This window comes from Vipera ursinii, assembly GCF_947247035.1.
Source record: "Vipera ursinii genome assembly, chromosome: 8".
Lineage (NCBI taxonomy): Eukaryota > Metazoa > Chordata > Lepidosauria > Squamata > Viperidae > Vipera > Vipera ursinii.
The window spans coordinates 1900512-1915655 of record NC_139519.1 but is presented as its reverse complement, the minus strand read 5'-3'; the positions used below and the strand labels follow the sequence as shown (position 1 = coordinate 1915655).

Below are 15144 nucleotides of genomic sequence, written 5' to 3'. Positions count from 1 at the left end.
GTGACGGCAGGTTGAAGTCACCCAGGACTATAAGCCTGGGGAACTCCACCGCGAACCCTGAGAGGGTGTCGAGCAGCTCAGGCAGGGCTGTTGCCACACAGCTGGGCGCCAGGTATGTAAGCAACAAACCCAACTGAACCCGAGAACCACATCTCAAGAGGAGGGATTCACTCCCGGCCATCTGGACAATGGTGGCCTCCCGGGGACACAAAGTCTCCCGAATAACCACTGCCACCCCACCACCCCTGCCCTGAGCCCGTGGCTGGTGCAGCACCCGGAAACCTGGCGGGCATAACTCGGTGAGAGGCACCCCTCCCTCCGAACCCAACCAAGTTTCCGTGATGCACGCTAGATCTGCACCTTCCTCCTCGATCAGATCATGGATGAGGAGAGCTTTGTTAACTACGGATCTAGCATTAAAATAGACCAACCTGAGCTCAGGGGCCTGATCACCCTCATCCCCGGGTAAGAGGGTGCTAACCGGAGGGTCGGAGCGCGCCACCGCTCGGAGATAGCGGGGGCGCGATCCCAGGTGTTGATATGGCCCTCCGCGCAAACACCTGCTGCCATCTTATGAATACAGTTAATGTATTAAACGTTATCATACAATTATTTACTCTTGCAATATATCTGCTGCTTATCCTGTTCTAGTCTTGAAAGGAATCCTGTGAGAAACAGGGCAGCAGACGCTGAGGAGCTTTCGAGGGAAGCCTCCCCACGATGCCTAGAGCACCCTTGTTGAGCCCACAGACAGAAAAGGATATCCAATGGAGAGGTCATTGAGAAGCTGCAACGTCTTGGAGGTGATTGGTTCGCACCGTCCCCAGTACTTCAGGTTAGTGATTCTGTAGGGAGGAAATGCACACCGTCCAGCGGCTGCTTCTTTCGCCTCAGGCCTTTCATCCTCCCAAAGTCCCAGTCAACAAGAAAGCTCAGAGATGCTGGGGTGGAATCACTCAACCGTTCACTCGTCTCTGCTGTCCCAAAGCTGCATGGTCCAATGTTTGGAGGAGGGGGGGCTGCCTCTAGGACCACTACCTGCAGTCAGACTGCCAGCCCACCACGAGCAGAACCTTTCGCACAGACCCAGGGTGCAGCCAATGCTGAGGTGACAGCCAAAGGACTTACATTTTTCCTATGAAGACACTCAGGACCATGGTCTCGTCATTCAGTCCCAGGACTTCCGAGAGCCGGCGATACAGCTAGGAGTGGAAAACCGATTTCAGCTCAGGTGGCTCTTACGAATTCACTTTCCTCGAGCCCGGTTCCTCTAATAGATCAGCTGCCCTCCTCCCCAGCAAAAGCAGGTCTGGATGCCTCAGAATCAAGCAGCCCACTGGGGACTTGACTGAAGCCTCCCCTGCCTCCAGTTTGGATGGCCTGCAATTTGCCCTCTGGCAGCTTCTCCCCTTCTGGCGGGATATGCCAAGAGCTGCTCTGAACAGAGATCACCTCGGATACGGCAGTTGCCCAGGAAACGGGCTTCAAGATATGAAATTGCTTTGTGCAAACTTTTTTTTAATGGTCGGCCAGCAAATTCCGAAAGCCACCATCTCGAGAATCATATACTGGCCGAGGCTTTCATGCCTGGTATCTGTTGGGCTTCAGGATTTAGTGACCATGGTCCAGAGAACAGATTACCTGACACTTTGCCAGCAACTCTGGCTGACACCTTCACAGGAAACTGAGCAGGGACTGACTGGGTTCCTGTCTTGACTCCTGACTGGCCTTAGCTGAACTGGTTTCCAAAGAAGTTGATTCAGGAGGTGTTAGAGTCACCAATCTACAAAACACTCAAGTGCGATCCTGAATGCTGCAGAAACCTAACTACCTTATCAAGCCTTCACTGGTCCCATCCCCACGTGCCACACTGCCAAATGCCTTGCAACCCTCCCACAATCATATACAAATAGTCCTCAACTGTGATGCTGCCTGGAATTTCTGTCATGAAAGTTGTAAGTCAAATCATCCACATGACTGACTGATTTTATGATATTGGACAGTGGTTAAATGAACGCTGTGGCTCTAAAGTGAGTCAACCCACTTATTCCAGAACTGCAACCTGCCTGGAGTGCCCAGAAGTACAAGGTGTTCAGTGCTCAGAGACATGGCCAAGGTAAGGAAGGATGAAAGCCCACTACCACTGAACAATACATGTAAGTTGAAAAGGGAAGACTGGGCCAGGAAATTTCTAAAGACAGATTTTTCAAAGGTTTTATGGACCGAGGAGAGTGACTCTTGATGGGCCAGATGGATGGGCCCATGGCTGGATCAGTAACGGGCACAGAGCTCCACTTCGACTCAGACACCAGCAAGGTGGGGGGGGGGGTAGTGGTTGGGTTGGTATTATTAAAGATCCGCTAGTTCAGGAGTGTCAAATTGCTGGCCCGCAGGCCGGATGTGTTGTTCGGAAGCCACACCCAGCCCATTGCCGGCAATGGCAAAACTGTCCCAATACGTTGCACGACGTCACATGATGTTGCAAGTTTGACATGTCTGCGCTAGTTGGACCTTTTCTGATTGAAGATGGACTCAAAATCAACTCCCAAACCTACTGCCAGTTTTTAGAAGACACTTTCTTCAAGCAGTGGTACAGGAAAAAGTCTGCATTTTTCAAGGAGACCATCGCATGCATCGAAGTATCCACTGTGTGGCTAGCCAGTGAAGGCCTTAAAGTTGAAAATATGACATGGGCCCCCTTCCTCACCTGACCTAAACCCTATTGATTACTTATGGGCCCTTCTTAAAGAAAAGATTACAGTGAAGGAAAACAGCACACCTCTCTGAACAGTGTCTGGGAGGCTGTGCTTGCTGCTGCACAAAATGTTGATCGTCAACAGATCGAGAAATTGACTCCGTGAATGGAAGGCTTATGACTGTTGTTAAAAAGAAGGATGGATGGATTGGTCACTAATTTTTTTTCCTGAAATGTCAGAAATGTTTATTTGTACATTTTGAGTTATTATTCTCACTTTAACCGATGCAAATAAACCAGTGAGATGGGCAAAGTTTTGTTTTTCATTTAGCTGCATGATAATTCTGCACACCAAGTTGCCCAATAATTGTGCACACATAGATATTCTCCTAAGAAAGCCAAAACCTCATGTTTTCTTTCTTATTCAGGTTTGAGGTTTATTAGCATTTTGGATTGACTGAGAGCACTGCAGTTGTTCAATAAGAAAATTAATCCTCCAAAATACAACTTGCCTAATAATTGTGCCCACAGTGCAGATGAGAGGATAGAAGGGGAACTCATCAAACTTGCAGATGACTTAAATATGAACGAACAATGTGCTGCAGTTACCAAAAATGCCAATGCCATAGTGGGCTGCATCAACACAGTGATAGCATCAAGATCATGAAAAGGGATAATATTGCTTTATACTGCATTAGTGAGGCCACAATTGGAATACTGCATCCAGTTCTGATCACCACAATACAAAGATGTTGAGACAATAAAAAGAGAAGAGCAACACAAATTATTAGGGGTTTGCAGGCTAAAGCATATGATGAACGCTTGAGGGAACGAGCTTTATCTAGCCTATCCTAGATTAGGGGGGACATGGTAACAAGTCTTCCAGTATTTGAGGGGCTAGGCAACAGGCGGGTCAGTTTATTCTCCTAGTACCTGAGGACAGGACAAGAAGCAATGGATGGAAGCTTATTTAAGAGAAATCCAAACCAAAAGGAGAAATTTTCTGACAGTGAGAACAATTAATCAGTGGGACAGTTGAAGTTGTGGGTGCTCCATCACTGGAGATTTTCAAAAACAGACTGGACAACCATTCGTTTAGGATGGCAGAAGGTCTCCTGAATTGAGCAGGATTGCACCAGAAGACTTCCGACATCCCTTCCTGACATGGTTCTATTTCTATGCATTAAGACATCTTAATCAAGCTCTATAAGCTGATGGGTGCTCCATGAGTGAGATTAGATGAGCATTACAAAGCAGGCAAATAATAATAAAGACAAACCACCCCAATAGGGAGGGCATTTATGTCCTACACTGAGAAGGTCATTGACCAAATAAGAAAATTATTAGAAAAACACAATGTTAAAGCAGAAACAACCAGGAACAGAAACTTGCCTGGACCCAACATAAAGTAAGAACCAATCAGAAACCAGAACTCCAAAAATGACCAATCAGAATGAACCCAACATGGTATAAGAACCAACCAGGAACCAGAACTCCAAAAATGACTAATCAGAATGAACAAAGGACCAATCAGGAACCGACATCACCAAAATAACTAATCAGCATTGGGCACAAACCAAGAAGTAACCAAAGCCAAGACCTCACCAACTAGAAACCTAAAGGCCAATCGAGACGCCTGGCCCTGCTCCGTCCCCTGCAGCCTGTAGGGTATCCCACTTGGCTTCTGAAGTGGGCAGCCACGGTGGCTGGCAAAATGTTAGGAAACCTGTTCTGCAGACCACGGTCACTAAACCCTGAAGCCCCACACTGACCAAGAATAATCTGCAGATGAAGAGTTTTTATGAAGCTTATTGTGCAAACATTATGAAAAATTCTGTAATGAGAAGAGATCCAACTACAAGTATTTTTTACCTTAGAGGATTTCTGCACCTGGTCTCCTATGTAAATTTTCCGGAACTGCTCAAAGAAGCTCAGCATGGCCAGCTCTAGCTTCTCATTGCCTGCCTGAGCAAGACGTGAATCGGTCAAGTTCATGAGCTGAAGAACCCTGGAAAGGCAGGAAGGGATGAAGAACATGGCAGTGCTGAGGGCACAAGTCCAAATCGGTCCTCCACCCATTTATTCAAAAGGGCATTTTTTTATTTTAAAATGGCAGGCTGCCGACTTTTCATGTCTGGTTGAATTGGTAGCCCAATTTGCCAGTATGAGGAGGACAAGTCACACTGGTTCCTCTGAAACCACCTTTTGGCTTGGGAAGTCAGACGCCCCTCCAGAGACAAGGATTGTCACACAGCTAAGTGCCCAAAGTGGGCGCTTCTGGTACATTGAAAACCACTCTGCTAATTTTGCCCCATCCAGAATTTCATGCAGGTTTCTCAAGGAGACCTTAAAGACTCAGAAATATCTGGCTGATGGGAAACTTTTTGTTTTCATAACATTAACATTGACAAGATTACATTTTGGAGAATGTTAAAAACAATCAGCAGAAGGAAAGCTTAACTCAATTAATGGCTACCCTGCCCTATCTTTTCTTTTAGCAATGGATGAGGTGTCACTTTCTCTTGAAAATAACTGCTGTGCTTTGACCACAAACTTTGAACTTTCCCATTTCAAAGCCCAGCAACCCACCAATTTTCAATATTTAGTTCTGTGTTCTGTATCCAAAACTGCAAAGTTTGTTCTGCAGAGGTAGCAATGAAGTGCACATACACACCCAGCTGATTCATAAAACACGTATTCGGGTTGTGAGTGCTGACAAGGTGAACAGCCAGTGCAGCATATCTCAGGAATGCTCAATTATGACTATTTTTATTAATCGCTTATTGCAGTCAGCCAGATGTTCAGACTGGATTTGGCATTTTAATCCACGTGTTGAGTGTTTCCCAAAGACCCGGGACAGGCAGAGGTTGATAACAGAATAATAAACAAATGTTGGATTACTCTCTTTGATGGTGTTAAAGGGATTGTGGCAGGATTCTTATTATTAGTGCTAGGTTCTTACCGACAAACCAGTTCGCCATCCATGGCATCTTGCTCGTCTGTGCTGGCAAATGACACCCGCCCGCCAATCACGGCCCCAATGATATAGACCAGCCAGGTGAGGCGTCCTGAAGCCAGAAAAAGTAACAGAGCTAATCCATAAACCTGTCTTCTCCCCACATACCTTTCCTTTATTTAGACTGAGAAGGTTGCCCCTCTCACCCTGGGCAGCCAGCAGGCAAAACCATCCATGTCATACACACACTTCCCACATCAGCCCTCACATAAACACATCCAAATAACAAAAAAGGCAAGCAAGGGAAAACCCAGCAACAGAAATACACACAGCCTGGGAGAAGATCTAGATCTCAAGGGGTTTAGGAAAGGCCAGCAGGGCCAACTCCTAATTTGAATGCTGTTCCAGAGGGCAGGCACTGGGGCACTGGGCCTCCCCTCCAATGACGTTCTGTAACAGACGGGAGCTGGAGCAGGCCTCTCCTGCCAGACTGAATGTGCCAGGTGCACATCTCTGCACAGAGTCAGATCCTCAAAGAATGCAGCCTGAAGCCACAAAGGGCTTGATGAGCGATAAAACTCAAACTGCACCAGGAATCGTACTGAGGGCTAGTGAAGTTTGCGAAGCAAAGATGCAACCTGGGCACACCAAGTGTGATCACAATGCCTTGGGCCACCACAGCCTCTGGAGGTTCTTCAAGGACAGCTCCACTAAAGCACACTGCAGTCATCCACTTCAGAAGCTCAGCTGGTGGAGAAGATGAAGATGAAGATGCAGTTGCAGCATCCCTGCAGTTGGTCATATGGGCAGCCAGAGGGTCAAGCACATGAACTGTGATCCTGCGACTGCAGGGGGTGCTGCAGCAGCCATAACTTTGGGTGAAGGTGATAAGTCCCTTCCTTCAGCACTGTTGTAATTTCAAAGGGTCGCTGAATTGTGGCCTTAAGCTGAGGACTGCCTATGGTCTGAGACTGGAAAAAACTAGTCCACCTCTCTGAAATCTTGCAAAATTTTGAATGTTAGTCTTGTTTTTTCCACTGCATTTCACATAAATCTATTAATTGTTCTTTGCCAATCCCTGCAGTTGTTTATCTGGGACCACTTGATTGGTGCCACTTGAAATAAGTTTTATTATGAACAATACATTTATTTTTTATTCTCGCCCAAAGTCTTAGCCAGGAAAATTTTAAGCTTTTCAGACTTGAAAAGCCGACTGGTGATGTAGTCAAAACTCTGGCTCTTTGTTAAACTGAAGGGAAGAAGATTCCGTGGCTTTCCTGGCCAGTGTGTGTGGTTGGGCAAAAGCACTCCAATGCTTAGAAGCAGAGTTTCAAAGGTATAACACTTCTGTGCTTTATGTGGCTCTCCTTTTCATTAGATAGGAACTAATGCGGACTCTCAACTGTTAATTAACTTCATCCTGCATTAAAACACTTCCAATCTGTCCTGCATTGTTTCCAAGAATCACAATCCCCAATCAGGTGCAGCTGTGCTGGAGAAACGCTGCAAGAGAAATCTCACTCGCAAAGGAGGCTGGTCTACCCGATTAAGCTCCGGCACCCCAAGGCTTCCCTTCTGAAACCAGCCAAGCCAAGACAGGAGCCTTCTGCTCGCTCACCTTCTTGCACGGCCACATCCACCGGGATGGCTGTGGCACTTTGCAGCAGTTCCTGGTAGGACTGAGCGGACTGGTCAAACAGCTGCACTAGGAGGGCACAGGTCTTCTCATATTCGCAGCGCCCAATAGTGGACAGCTGGTCGAGCTGCTGCTGCACCAAACCTGTGTCATCCAGTGGATCTTCTAGGCCATCTCTGTGGGTAGACAAAGCAGCCAATTGGAGAGAGAAGGAGCCTCTGCCAGGTGCTCCCTTTGCAAAGGCAGACGGACCCTGGGAGCTCCGCTGAGGAGGCCTGTAGATTTACAGGGAAAACGTGAAAGCAGCAAGGCCCGCTTCCCTCCCATTTGCAGCCGGTGTTACGGCAGCGTTCTTCTCTTGCGGCTGCATAGCTTTCAGACATTCCCAGACAAAGACTGCGAGGACCAGCCACTGTCAGAACATCTTACCTCAGTATGATGTGGACGGACTCCAGCCTGGAGGTGATGTATGCTTTGGTAACCTCTGGGGTGTACGTCTCCAGCATGTGTGGCTCGGTGGCTTTAACGTAGGGAACAGATGCTGCCAGACGCTGCCACAGGCTGAGGAGATAGTGCACGCTGTTCGGAGCAAACTCCCAGTGCTGCCGAAAGGAAGGAAGGTGGTGAATGCAATCGGCCTGCCTGTGAAACCTCCCTACTCAGAGGAAGAGGCCTGTTCCAGCCATTTGCAAGTAAAGCGACCAGTTCTAGCCCCAGAAAATGTGTATTCTAAAGGCTGGTGTCCAAAGGGAAGCCGTGCCTTTCCCTGCCCATCCAAGTTCAAAAGGCCTCCTATGGTGAAGAAGCAGGAGCCGGGAGGACTGAAGTGACAGCTGCCGCATTTGTGCTCCACCTCCCGCCCACAGACTCGCTCCAGCAAAAGGAAACCCCACAGTGTCCCACCTGCAAGCTGGTGACAGTGAAGTTGGCAATGAGTCGGATGACCTCAGGATAGTTTTCCACTTTTACCAGCTCCCCGAGCTGATAATTGCTTTTCAGACGAGCTAAAAGCCGACAGAATTCATGATAGTTGTTTGGGTCTGACAAACTCTGAGAAAGAAAAAGAGAAGGAGGAGAATCATCAGTTCTGCACAAACTCCTCAATGAGAGTACTGGAGTGGTCACATGAAGCATTTGGACACCTTGAGATTGACTGAGATCATCCCATTACACCAAACACAAAGCCTCCAGCATTAGGCTAGCTTGGGACTGCTGGGTCCAGTTCTGGACCACAACACAAAAAAGATGCTGGAGCCCTAGAAAGAATGTAGAGAAGAGCAACAAAGATGATTATCGGTCTGGGGGCTAAAATGTAGGATGAAGGGTTGAGGGAAGTGGCCTATCAAAGAGAGGCTTCACCAGATGTCTAGTTAGCCCCGCTGGACGTTTGCATCTTGGGAGCTCAAAACCCTGAAAGTGTTCACCCAAGTAGATGGCTCACTAGTAGGGGGAGGCCCTGCAACTTTCTCCCTACATTACTTGCCAGGGGGAAAAAACTTTCCAGGTGATGCACTCTCCAGACTGCCTCAATACAACAGCGTCAGAGAGGATGTGAATTCCATCATCCCTTCCAATGAAGTAGCAGCCCCAGCTTTCACCAGAATGCAGGGAAAATTGGAACCTAAAGTAACTGACAATCTCACTTATGCTCTGAAAGTGGCCCTGGCAGGAGACGACTGGTTCACACACCACAAAAATGATGTCACTGTACATGATGGCCGTGCCTGAATCAGGACCAAACTCTATGTACCCACAAGCCTGAGGACTCTGTAGTCTTGCAGTGGAGCCACAATTCTAAGACTGCTAGACACTTTGGTTTTGTCAAGAAAGACCAAGACCTTCTGAGGCACCAATTCTGGTGGCTGAGCACGAAAGAGGACATTGAAAGCTATGTTGCCAGTTGCCCTGTAGGCGCATCAGTGAAAAGACACCCTGGAAAACCATCAGGGCTACCGCAACCTGTGGCCAGCCCTACAGCTCCTTGGAAGGAGATATCCATGGACTTTATTGTTGAACTGCCAGAAAGCTCTGGAAATACTGTAACATAGGTTATCACCTAACTATTTTCTAAACAGGTGCACTTTGTGGCTTGTCCCAAAATCCCTTCTGCACAAACTCTTGCAAACTCTCTGTGCAACATGTTTATAATCTCCGTGGGCCTCTGAGAGGATTGTCTCTGATGGACTGATGCAATTGACGTCTTAATTTTGGGAAGAATTTATAAAGCTCTTAAGGACTTCCCCGGGACTCAGTTCCTCTCATCACCCTCAGACTAACAGAGCCTGTGAATACGTGAACAGCATCTTAGTGCAGTATCTCCAATGTTACATTAATTGCCAATAGGACAATTGGTCAGTCCAGGGGTGTCAAACTGCTGGCCCGTGAGCCAGATGCAAAGCTGCGCCCACCCCACTGCTGGCAATGGCAAAAGTTCTCCCGAGACGTTGCACGACATCACGTGACGTCACGAGTTTGACATGTCTGGGTCAGACCTTCTTCACAGAAGCACCAGGTTTGCACCATTTCTGTGGCCACTGGCTGGGACTTTGTCTCTATGCCTGAACTCCCCCAACATTCAACCCAAACCACATCACTAACTGAGTGGGTGAACTCATTGCAAACTACATGGCCAGTTGCTTGCAAAGCACTAGAGCAGGGCTTTTCTACCTTTTCACCCATTGTACCACTTTTAGGATAAGGCAATGTCCGAGTACCACCAGTCGCCCAGCAAGGTGTCAAAAGCATGACAAAAAAAGGAAAAAAAATGATAAAGTACAAGTCCTCGACTTACAACAATTCGCTTAGTGAGTGTTCAAAGTTACGACGGCACTGAAAAAAGTGACTTATGACTATTTTTCACACTTATGACCGCTGCAGCATCCCCAGGGTCATGTGATTTACATTTCGATACTTGGCAACCGATTCATATTTATAATGTCACATTGTTCCAGGGTCATGTGATTGCCTTTTGCAACCTTCTGACAAGCAGTTAGTGGGGAAACCAGATTCACTTAACAACCGTTACTAATTTAATTTCTCTCTCTCCCCCTCTCTTTCTCTCTCTCCCTCCCTCTCTCTCTCCTTCTCTCTCCCTCTTTCTCTTTCTCCCTCTCTATTTCTCTTTCCCTCCCTTTCTCCTCTCCCTCTTTCCCTTTCTCCCTTTCCCTCTATTTCCCTCCCTCTTTCTCTCCCTCTCCCATTTCTTTTTCTCTCCCTCCCTATTTCTTTCTCCTTCTCTCTCCCCATTTCTCTCTCCCTCCCTCTCTCCCATTGTCCCTTCCTTCTTTCCTTCCTTTCTTCCTTCCCTCCCTTTGTCCTTTCCTCCTTCCCTCCCTCCCTCCCTCCCTCCCACTTCCTTCCTTCCAAATCCATTTTTACCAAGAAACCTGATGCCCACTTAACTCTCCCGGGGCTGGCGGGCCGAACGGGGACCGGCCTCCCCCTCTCCGTGCTAGAGCGGCACTCACCCCTGCGGCCAGCTTTCTCTTGCAGAAAGCAAGCTGAAAACGAGGAAGATTGCAGGAACACGAGATCGGCGTTTCTGAGGAAACACCGATTCGTGGTTCTGGCAATCTCACTCACTTGCTTTCTGCAAGCAAGCGGGATGTGCAGGAGGCGAGATCGGCGTTTCTGAGCAAACGCCAATTCGCGGTTCTGGCAATCTTGCTCGCTCGCTTTCAGCTTGCTTTTTGCAAGCAAGCAGGATGCGCAGGAAGCGAGATCGGCATTTCTGAGCAAATGCCGATTCGCGGTTCTGGCAATCTCGCTTGTCCCGGAGCCTCCGCTGCCGGAAGCCTGCAACGGTGGCATAACGGGGCTTGCAAAAAGTGGGATGGGCGGCAGTAGCTACTCACAGCGCTGGCCAAAAGCAAGCAGGGCAAGGCCACTATCAAGTCCCGGGCTCGACAATCAACTCGGTGGGTGTGGGGGGAGGAATCCGCGCAGCAAACCAGCTGATCGGCAGAGCAATGAGCGGCTGGCTCTGGTGTGTCTTCCCTGCACTACGCTCTGTCAGCAGCTCAAATCTGGAGTTTCAGCCTCCCAGCTGATCGGCAGAGCAATGAGCGGCTGGCAGGCCAGGTAGCTGGGTTGCTTCACGGATTCCCCCCCCCAAACCCAGTTGATTGTTGAGCCCAGGGCTCGACAGCCGCTCCTGCTCAAAAGGCAGGGTTCAGCGGCCAGCGAGGCGCTCGTAAGGGGCTCTCCCGGGGATGGCGGGCTGAACGGGGACTGGCCTTGCAGCACCTGTGGAGGTGGCCAAGGGCAAGCAGGGCAAGGCTGCTCCTGCTCGAAAGGCAGGGTTCGGTGGCTGGTGAGGCGCTCGCGTGGGGCTCTCCCAGGGCTGGCAGGCGATGGGATAGGAGCGGGCCGATCGCCTTACCGGTACCTGGGACTCCGACACGCCTTCCCGGCCATGTGTGCCCCGAAGAAATGTCGATCAGAAGTCAATCCGGTTGCTGTACAACAAATCCCTGGGGAGGGTGGGGTTTCGCTCTGCGCCTGCGCGCGCCCTCTGTAGGGTTTCTGCAGGCCGCTGCCAAGCAGCATGCTTTCCAGCAGCAAGTGAGCTGGAAAGGAGCGGAGTGCGGGGGTGGGGAGGAGGCAGGCGACGCCGCGTACCACCAGCCAGGTGCTCGCGTACCACTAGTGGTACGCGTACCACCGGTTGAAAAGCCATGCACTAGAGGACAGAAACATCTTTGTAATACAGGACATGTTAGCAAGATTGTTACTTAGACCACCCTTTAGTTATTTTTTATGTGGACTTTTTGTGCTTTAAACAGAAATGGATTATAACTTGCTATAAGATCTGCTAGAGATCTTTAAAAAGATAAGGTTTTCCCCTGTCCAGTCGTGTCCAACTCTAGGGGGCGGTGCTCATCTCCGTTTCTGACCCGAGGGAGTCAGTGTTGTCTGCAGATGCTTCCATGGTCATAAAGCCAGCATAACTATACAGCAAGGCACACAGAACACTGTCACCTACCCACTGAAGTGGTACCTATTTATCTAATCACATTTGCATGCTTTCAAACTGCTAGGTGGGCAGGAGCTGAGGCAAGAACAGGAGCTCAGGCAATCATGCAATGCTTGGGTCTTGAACTGACAATTCTCCTGTCAACAAGAATTCTCCAGTCAACAAGCATCTTAGCCACTAGGCCACCACGCTCCTGGATAGATCTTATAAAGATTTAAAATAAATAAATGAAGTGAACAAAGGACAAGCTGGAGGATATTCTGCTATAGTTCTTCAAAAATAATATTTTCTTTTTCTGAGCTTTCCTCAAAGGGAACCTTCACTTTCTCCATTTCGCACATGATTGCAAATGGCAACTGCACACGCACCAGCCTCAGCTGGAAGCAGACACCCAGGATGAGTTTCCGGACATCTATTTGAAGCTTCGAAGGATAATTTATGACAATGTTCATATAAATTTGTTCATGTTCACATTCTGACTTACTTGGGGATTTTCCAGTATGCGCTTGACACCATCAACAAGGTGTGACAGGAACTTGGCTCTTTCTGCATTATTAAATAGGGACCGCCGGACTGAAGCAATTTGCACTAGACATGACAAGACCTAAGCCAGGGGAGCAAAATAAAAACATGAATTGTTTGAATGAGTTAGCGCCTAAGCAAAAACTGTGTGCAAAGGCGCCTGAACACTGTAAAAACACAGTGGGAGGTGGGTCAGGCAGAAAGAGCAAAGTATTTTTTCTTGACTTTGAATGTAGCTAGGCCCAGATGTGTAGTACTACTGGGGTCCCACCCACCCTCTGATCATTTTCCAGGGGAAATCTATGAGACAGATACTTACCAGGGGTGAAAAAGTGGGAGGTATGGAATGGTACAGATCAAAAAACAACTGCAGGGTTGAGGAATCTAGAAAGGCTGAAAGAGAGACAAGTATAATTTCAGGCCAGACCTGAAACAGCACATTGCATTCATCCTTCAGGCCAACACTAATGCACAGCAGTCCTAGGGCAACAATCAGCTGCCCTACTGAGGATTCTCTAGCCAAGAAAATGAAGGTCCTCCTCTTTGCTCTCTCCACTTAAAGGAGCATGAGCCATTCTTCCTCATAGAATATCAGAGTTCGAAGGGACCTTGGAGGTCTTCTAGTCCAACCCACAGCTCAAGCAGGAGGCTGTCCATTCTCTTCTTAAAAGCCTTTACTGATGGAGCACCCACAACTTATGAAGGCAAGCCATTCAACTGGTTAATTTTTCTCACTGTTAGGAAGTTTTTCCTTAATTCCAGGTTGCTTCCCTCCTTGATTAGTTTCCATCCATTGTTTCTTGTCTTGACTCCAGTGCTTTGGAAAATAGGTTGAGCCCCTCTTCTTCGTAGCAGCTCTTCAAATATTGGAACGCTATCACGTCACCCCTGGTCCTTCTTTTCAATAGATTAGCTATACTCAATTCCTGTTAACCATTCATGTTTTAACTTCCATCTTTGTTGCTCTTCTCTGCACTTTTCCCAAAGTCTCAACAGCTTTTTTTTATAATGTGGTGACCAAACATGGATGCAGCATTCCAGGTGTGGCCTTACTAAGGCTGAGTCAACCTTGAGGCTGGTGAGATTTGAACTGCCAAACTGCTGGCAATCGGCACAATTAGCCTACAATACTGAATTCTAACCACTGTGCCACCAGGGCTCTTTTACTATAGATAGTAATTCGCAGTAGTATAAAAATGATTCCTTGCAGTTACTGCAAGAGTATGGCAAGTGTGCACTTTTATTTTAATGGAAATGTAAGGAAAAGAAAAAGAGGGAATTTTTTTTTGTAGTTTTTATTGAAAAGCTAGAGTTCAGTTGTGCTGTGGTTCATCTTCTCTCTCTTCAGCAGTACAAAGGAGAGGGCTGCTTAAGAAAAAGAAGGGCCTCTTTCTCCCCAAGGAGGAATGCTAAACACGAACCTGAGATTTGCAGAAAAGAGGACTGCACCTTTTGCAGGAAGGAGATTTTACAGAGAGAAGATTCTGCAAAGATTTGCGGTAAGAGGAATTACACCTCCTTTTGCAGGAAATCTCAGGCTTTGCTCTTAGCCCTATTTCCTGCCTTGGAAGATCATGCCTATCCTGTCTTGAAGCACTCTGCAATTATCCCTTTCCTCCCTGCCTCCTTTTGATTCTTATTTATCCCCTTCTTCCCTGCCTTCCTATGTTCCGTGCTTATCCTTATCCTGTCTGCCTGCACTGTTCAGTGCTCATCTGGACCACCTCATTGCCCCCAGTCCTCCCCAGATTGCTTTTAAAACCACGGATTCTATGTACTGTATTTTCCGGCGTATAAGACGACTTTTTAACCCATGAAAATCACCTCAAAAGTTGGGGGGTCGTCTTATACGCCGGAAAATCAGTGGGTGGCGTCTGGCGGGAGCCGGCAGGGCAGTCCTGCACACGCGCGCACTCCCCGGCTGCTCCTTAGCAGCTGGGGAGTGCGCGCGTGTGCAGGACTGCCCTGCCGACTCCCGTCTGACCCTCTCCCCTCTTGAGGCAGCAGCTGCCTCAAGAGGGAAGAGCGTGGAGCCGGCAGGGAAGTCCTGCGTGCGCGTGCGTTTGCAGGACTTCTCTGCCGGCTCGCTCTTCCCTCTTGAGGCAGCAGCTGCCTCAAGAGGGAAGAGCGTGGAGCTGGCAGGGAAGTCCTGCTCCCGTCCGATGCTGTGCTTCCGCCGGGCGGTGCTGGCCGAGACGAGCCAGCAGGCAGCCGCCGTGAGCGCGGCGCTGAGGGGCAGCAGCCCCATGCGCAGCAGCAGCCGCCAGCTCAGCAACAGGTCCGAGCGCAGGAGCCGCACCACCAGGCTGCCCAGGAAAAGCAGCCACACCGAGAGGCTGCACGCCCAGTCCAGCTCCATG

The 15144-nt window shown here is 48.6% G+C and overlaps 1 protein-coding gene across 4 annotated transcripts in view; it reads right to left on the bottom strand.

Moving 5' to 3' along the window:
* XPO7 (exportin 7) overlaps window positions 1-15144 on the bottom strand; it is a 70867-nt gene that overhangs the window by 25597 nt on the left and 30126 nt on the right. For all 4 annotated transcript variants that reach the window (XM_083368667.1, XM_083368670.1, XM_083368669.1 and 1 more), the window contains 9 exons: window positions 13104-13177; window positions 12747-12866; window positions 8191-8337; window positions 7717-7889; window positions 7270-7463; window positions 5658-5763; window positions 4568-4703; window positions 1129-1202; window positions 765-845 (listed from right to left, as the gene is read on the bottom strand). In XM_083368667.1, coding sequence (XP_083224793.1) covers window positions 765-845; window positions 1129-1202; window positions 4568-4703; window positions 5658-5763; window positions 7270-7463; window positions 7717-7889; window positions 8191-8337; window positions 12747-12866; window positions 13104-13177 — 1105 coding nt within the window. The remainder of the gene's footprint in view (window positions 1-764; window positions 846-1128; window positions 1203-4567; window positions 4704-5657; window positions 5764-7269; window positions 7464-7716; window positions 7890-8190; window positions 8338-12746; window positions 12867-13103; window positions 13178-15144) is intronic.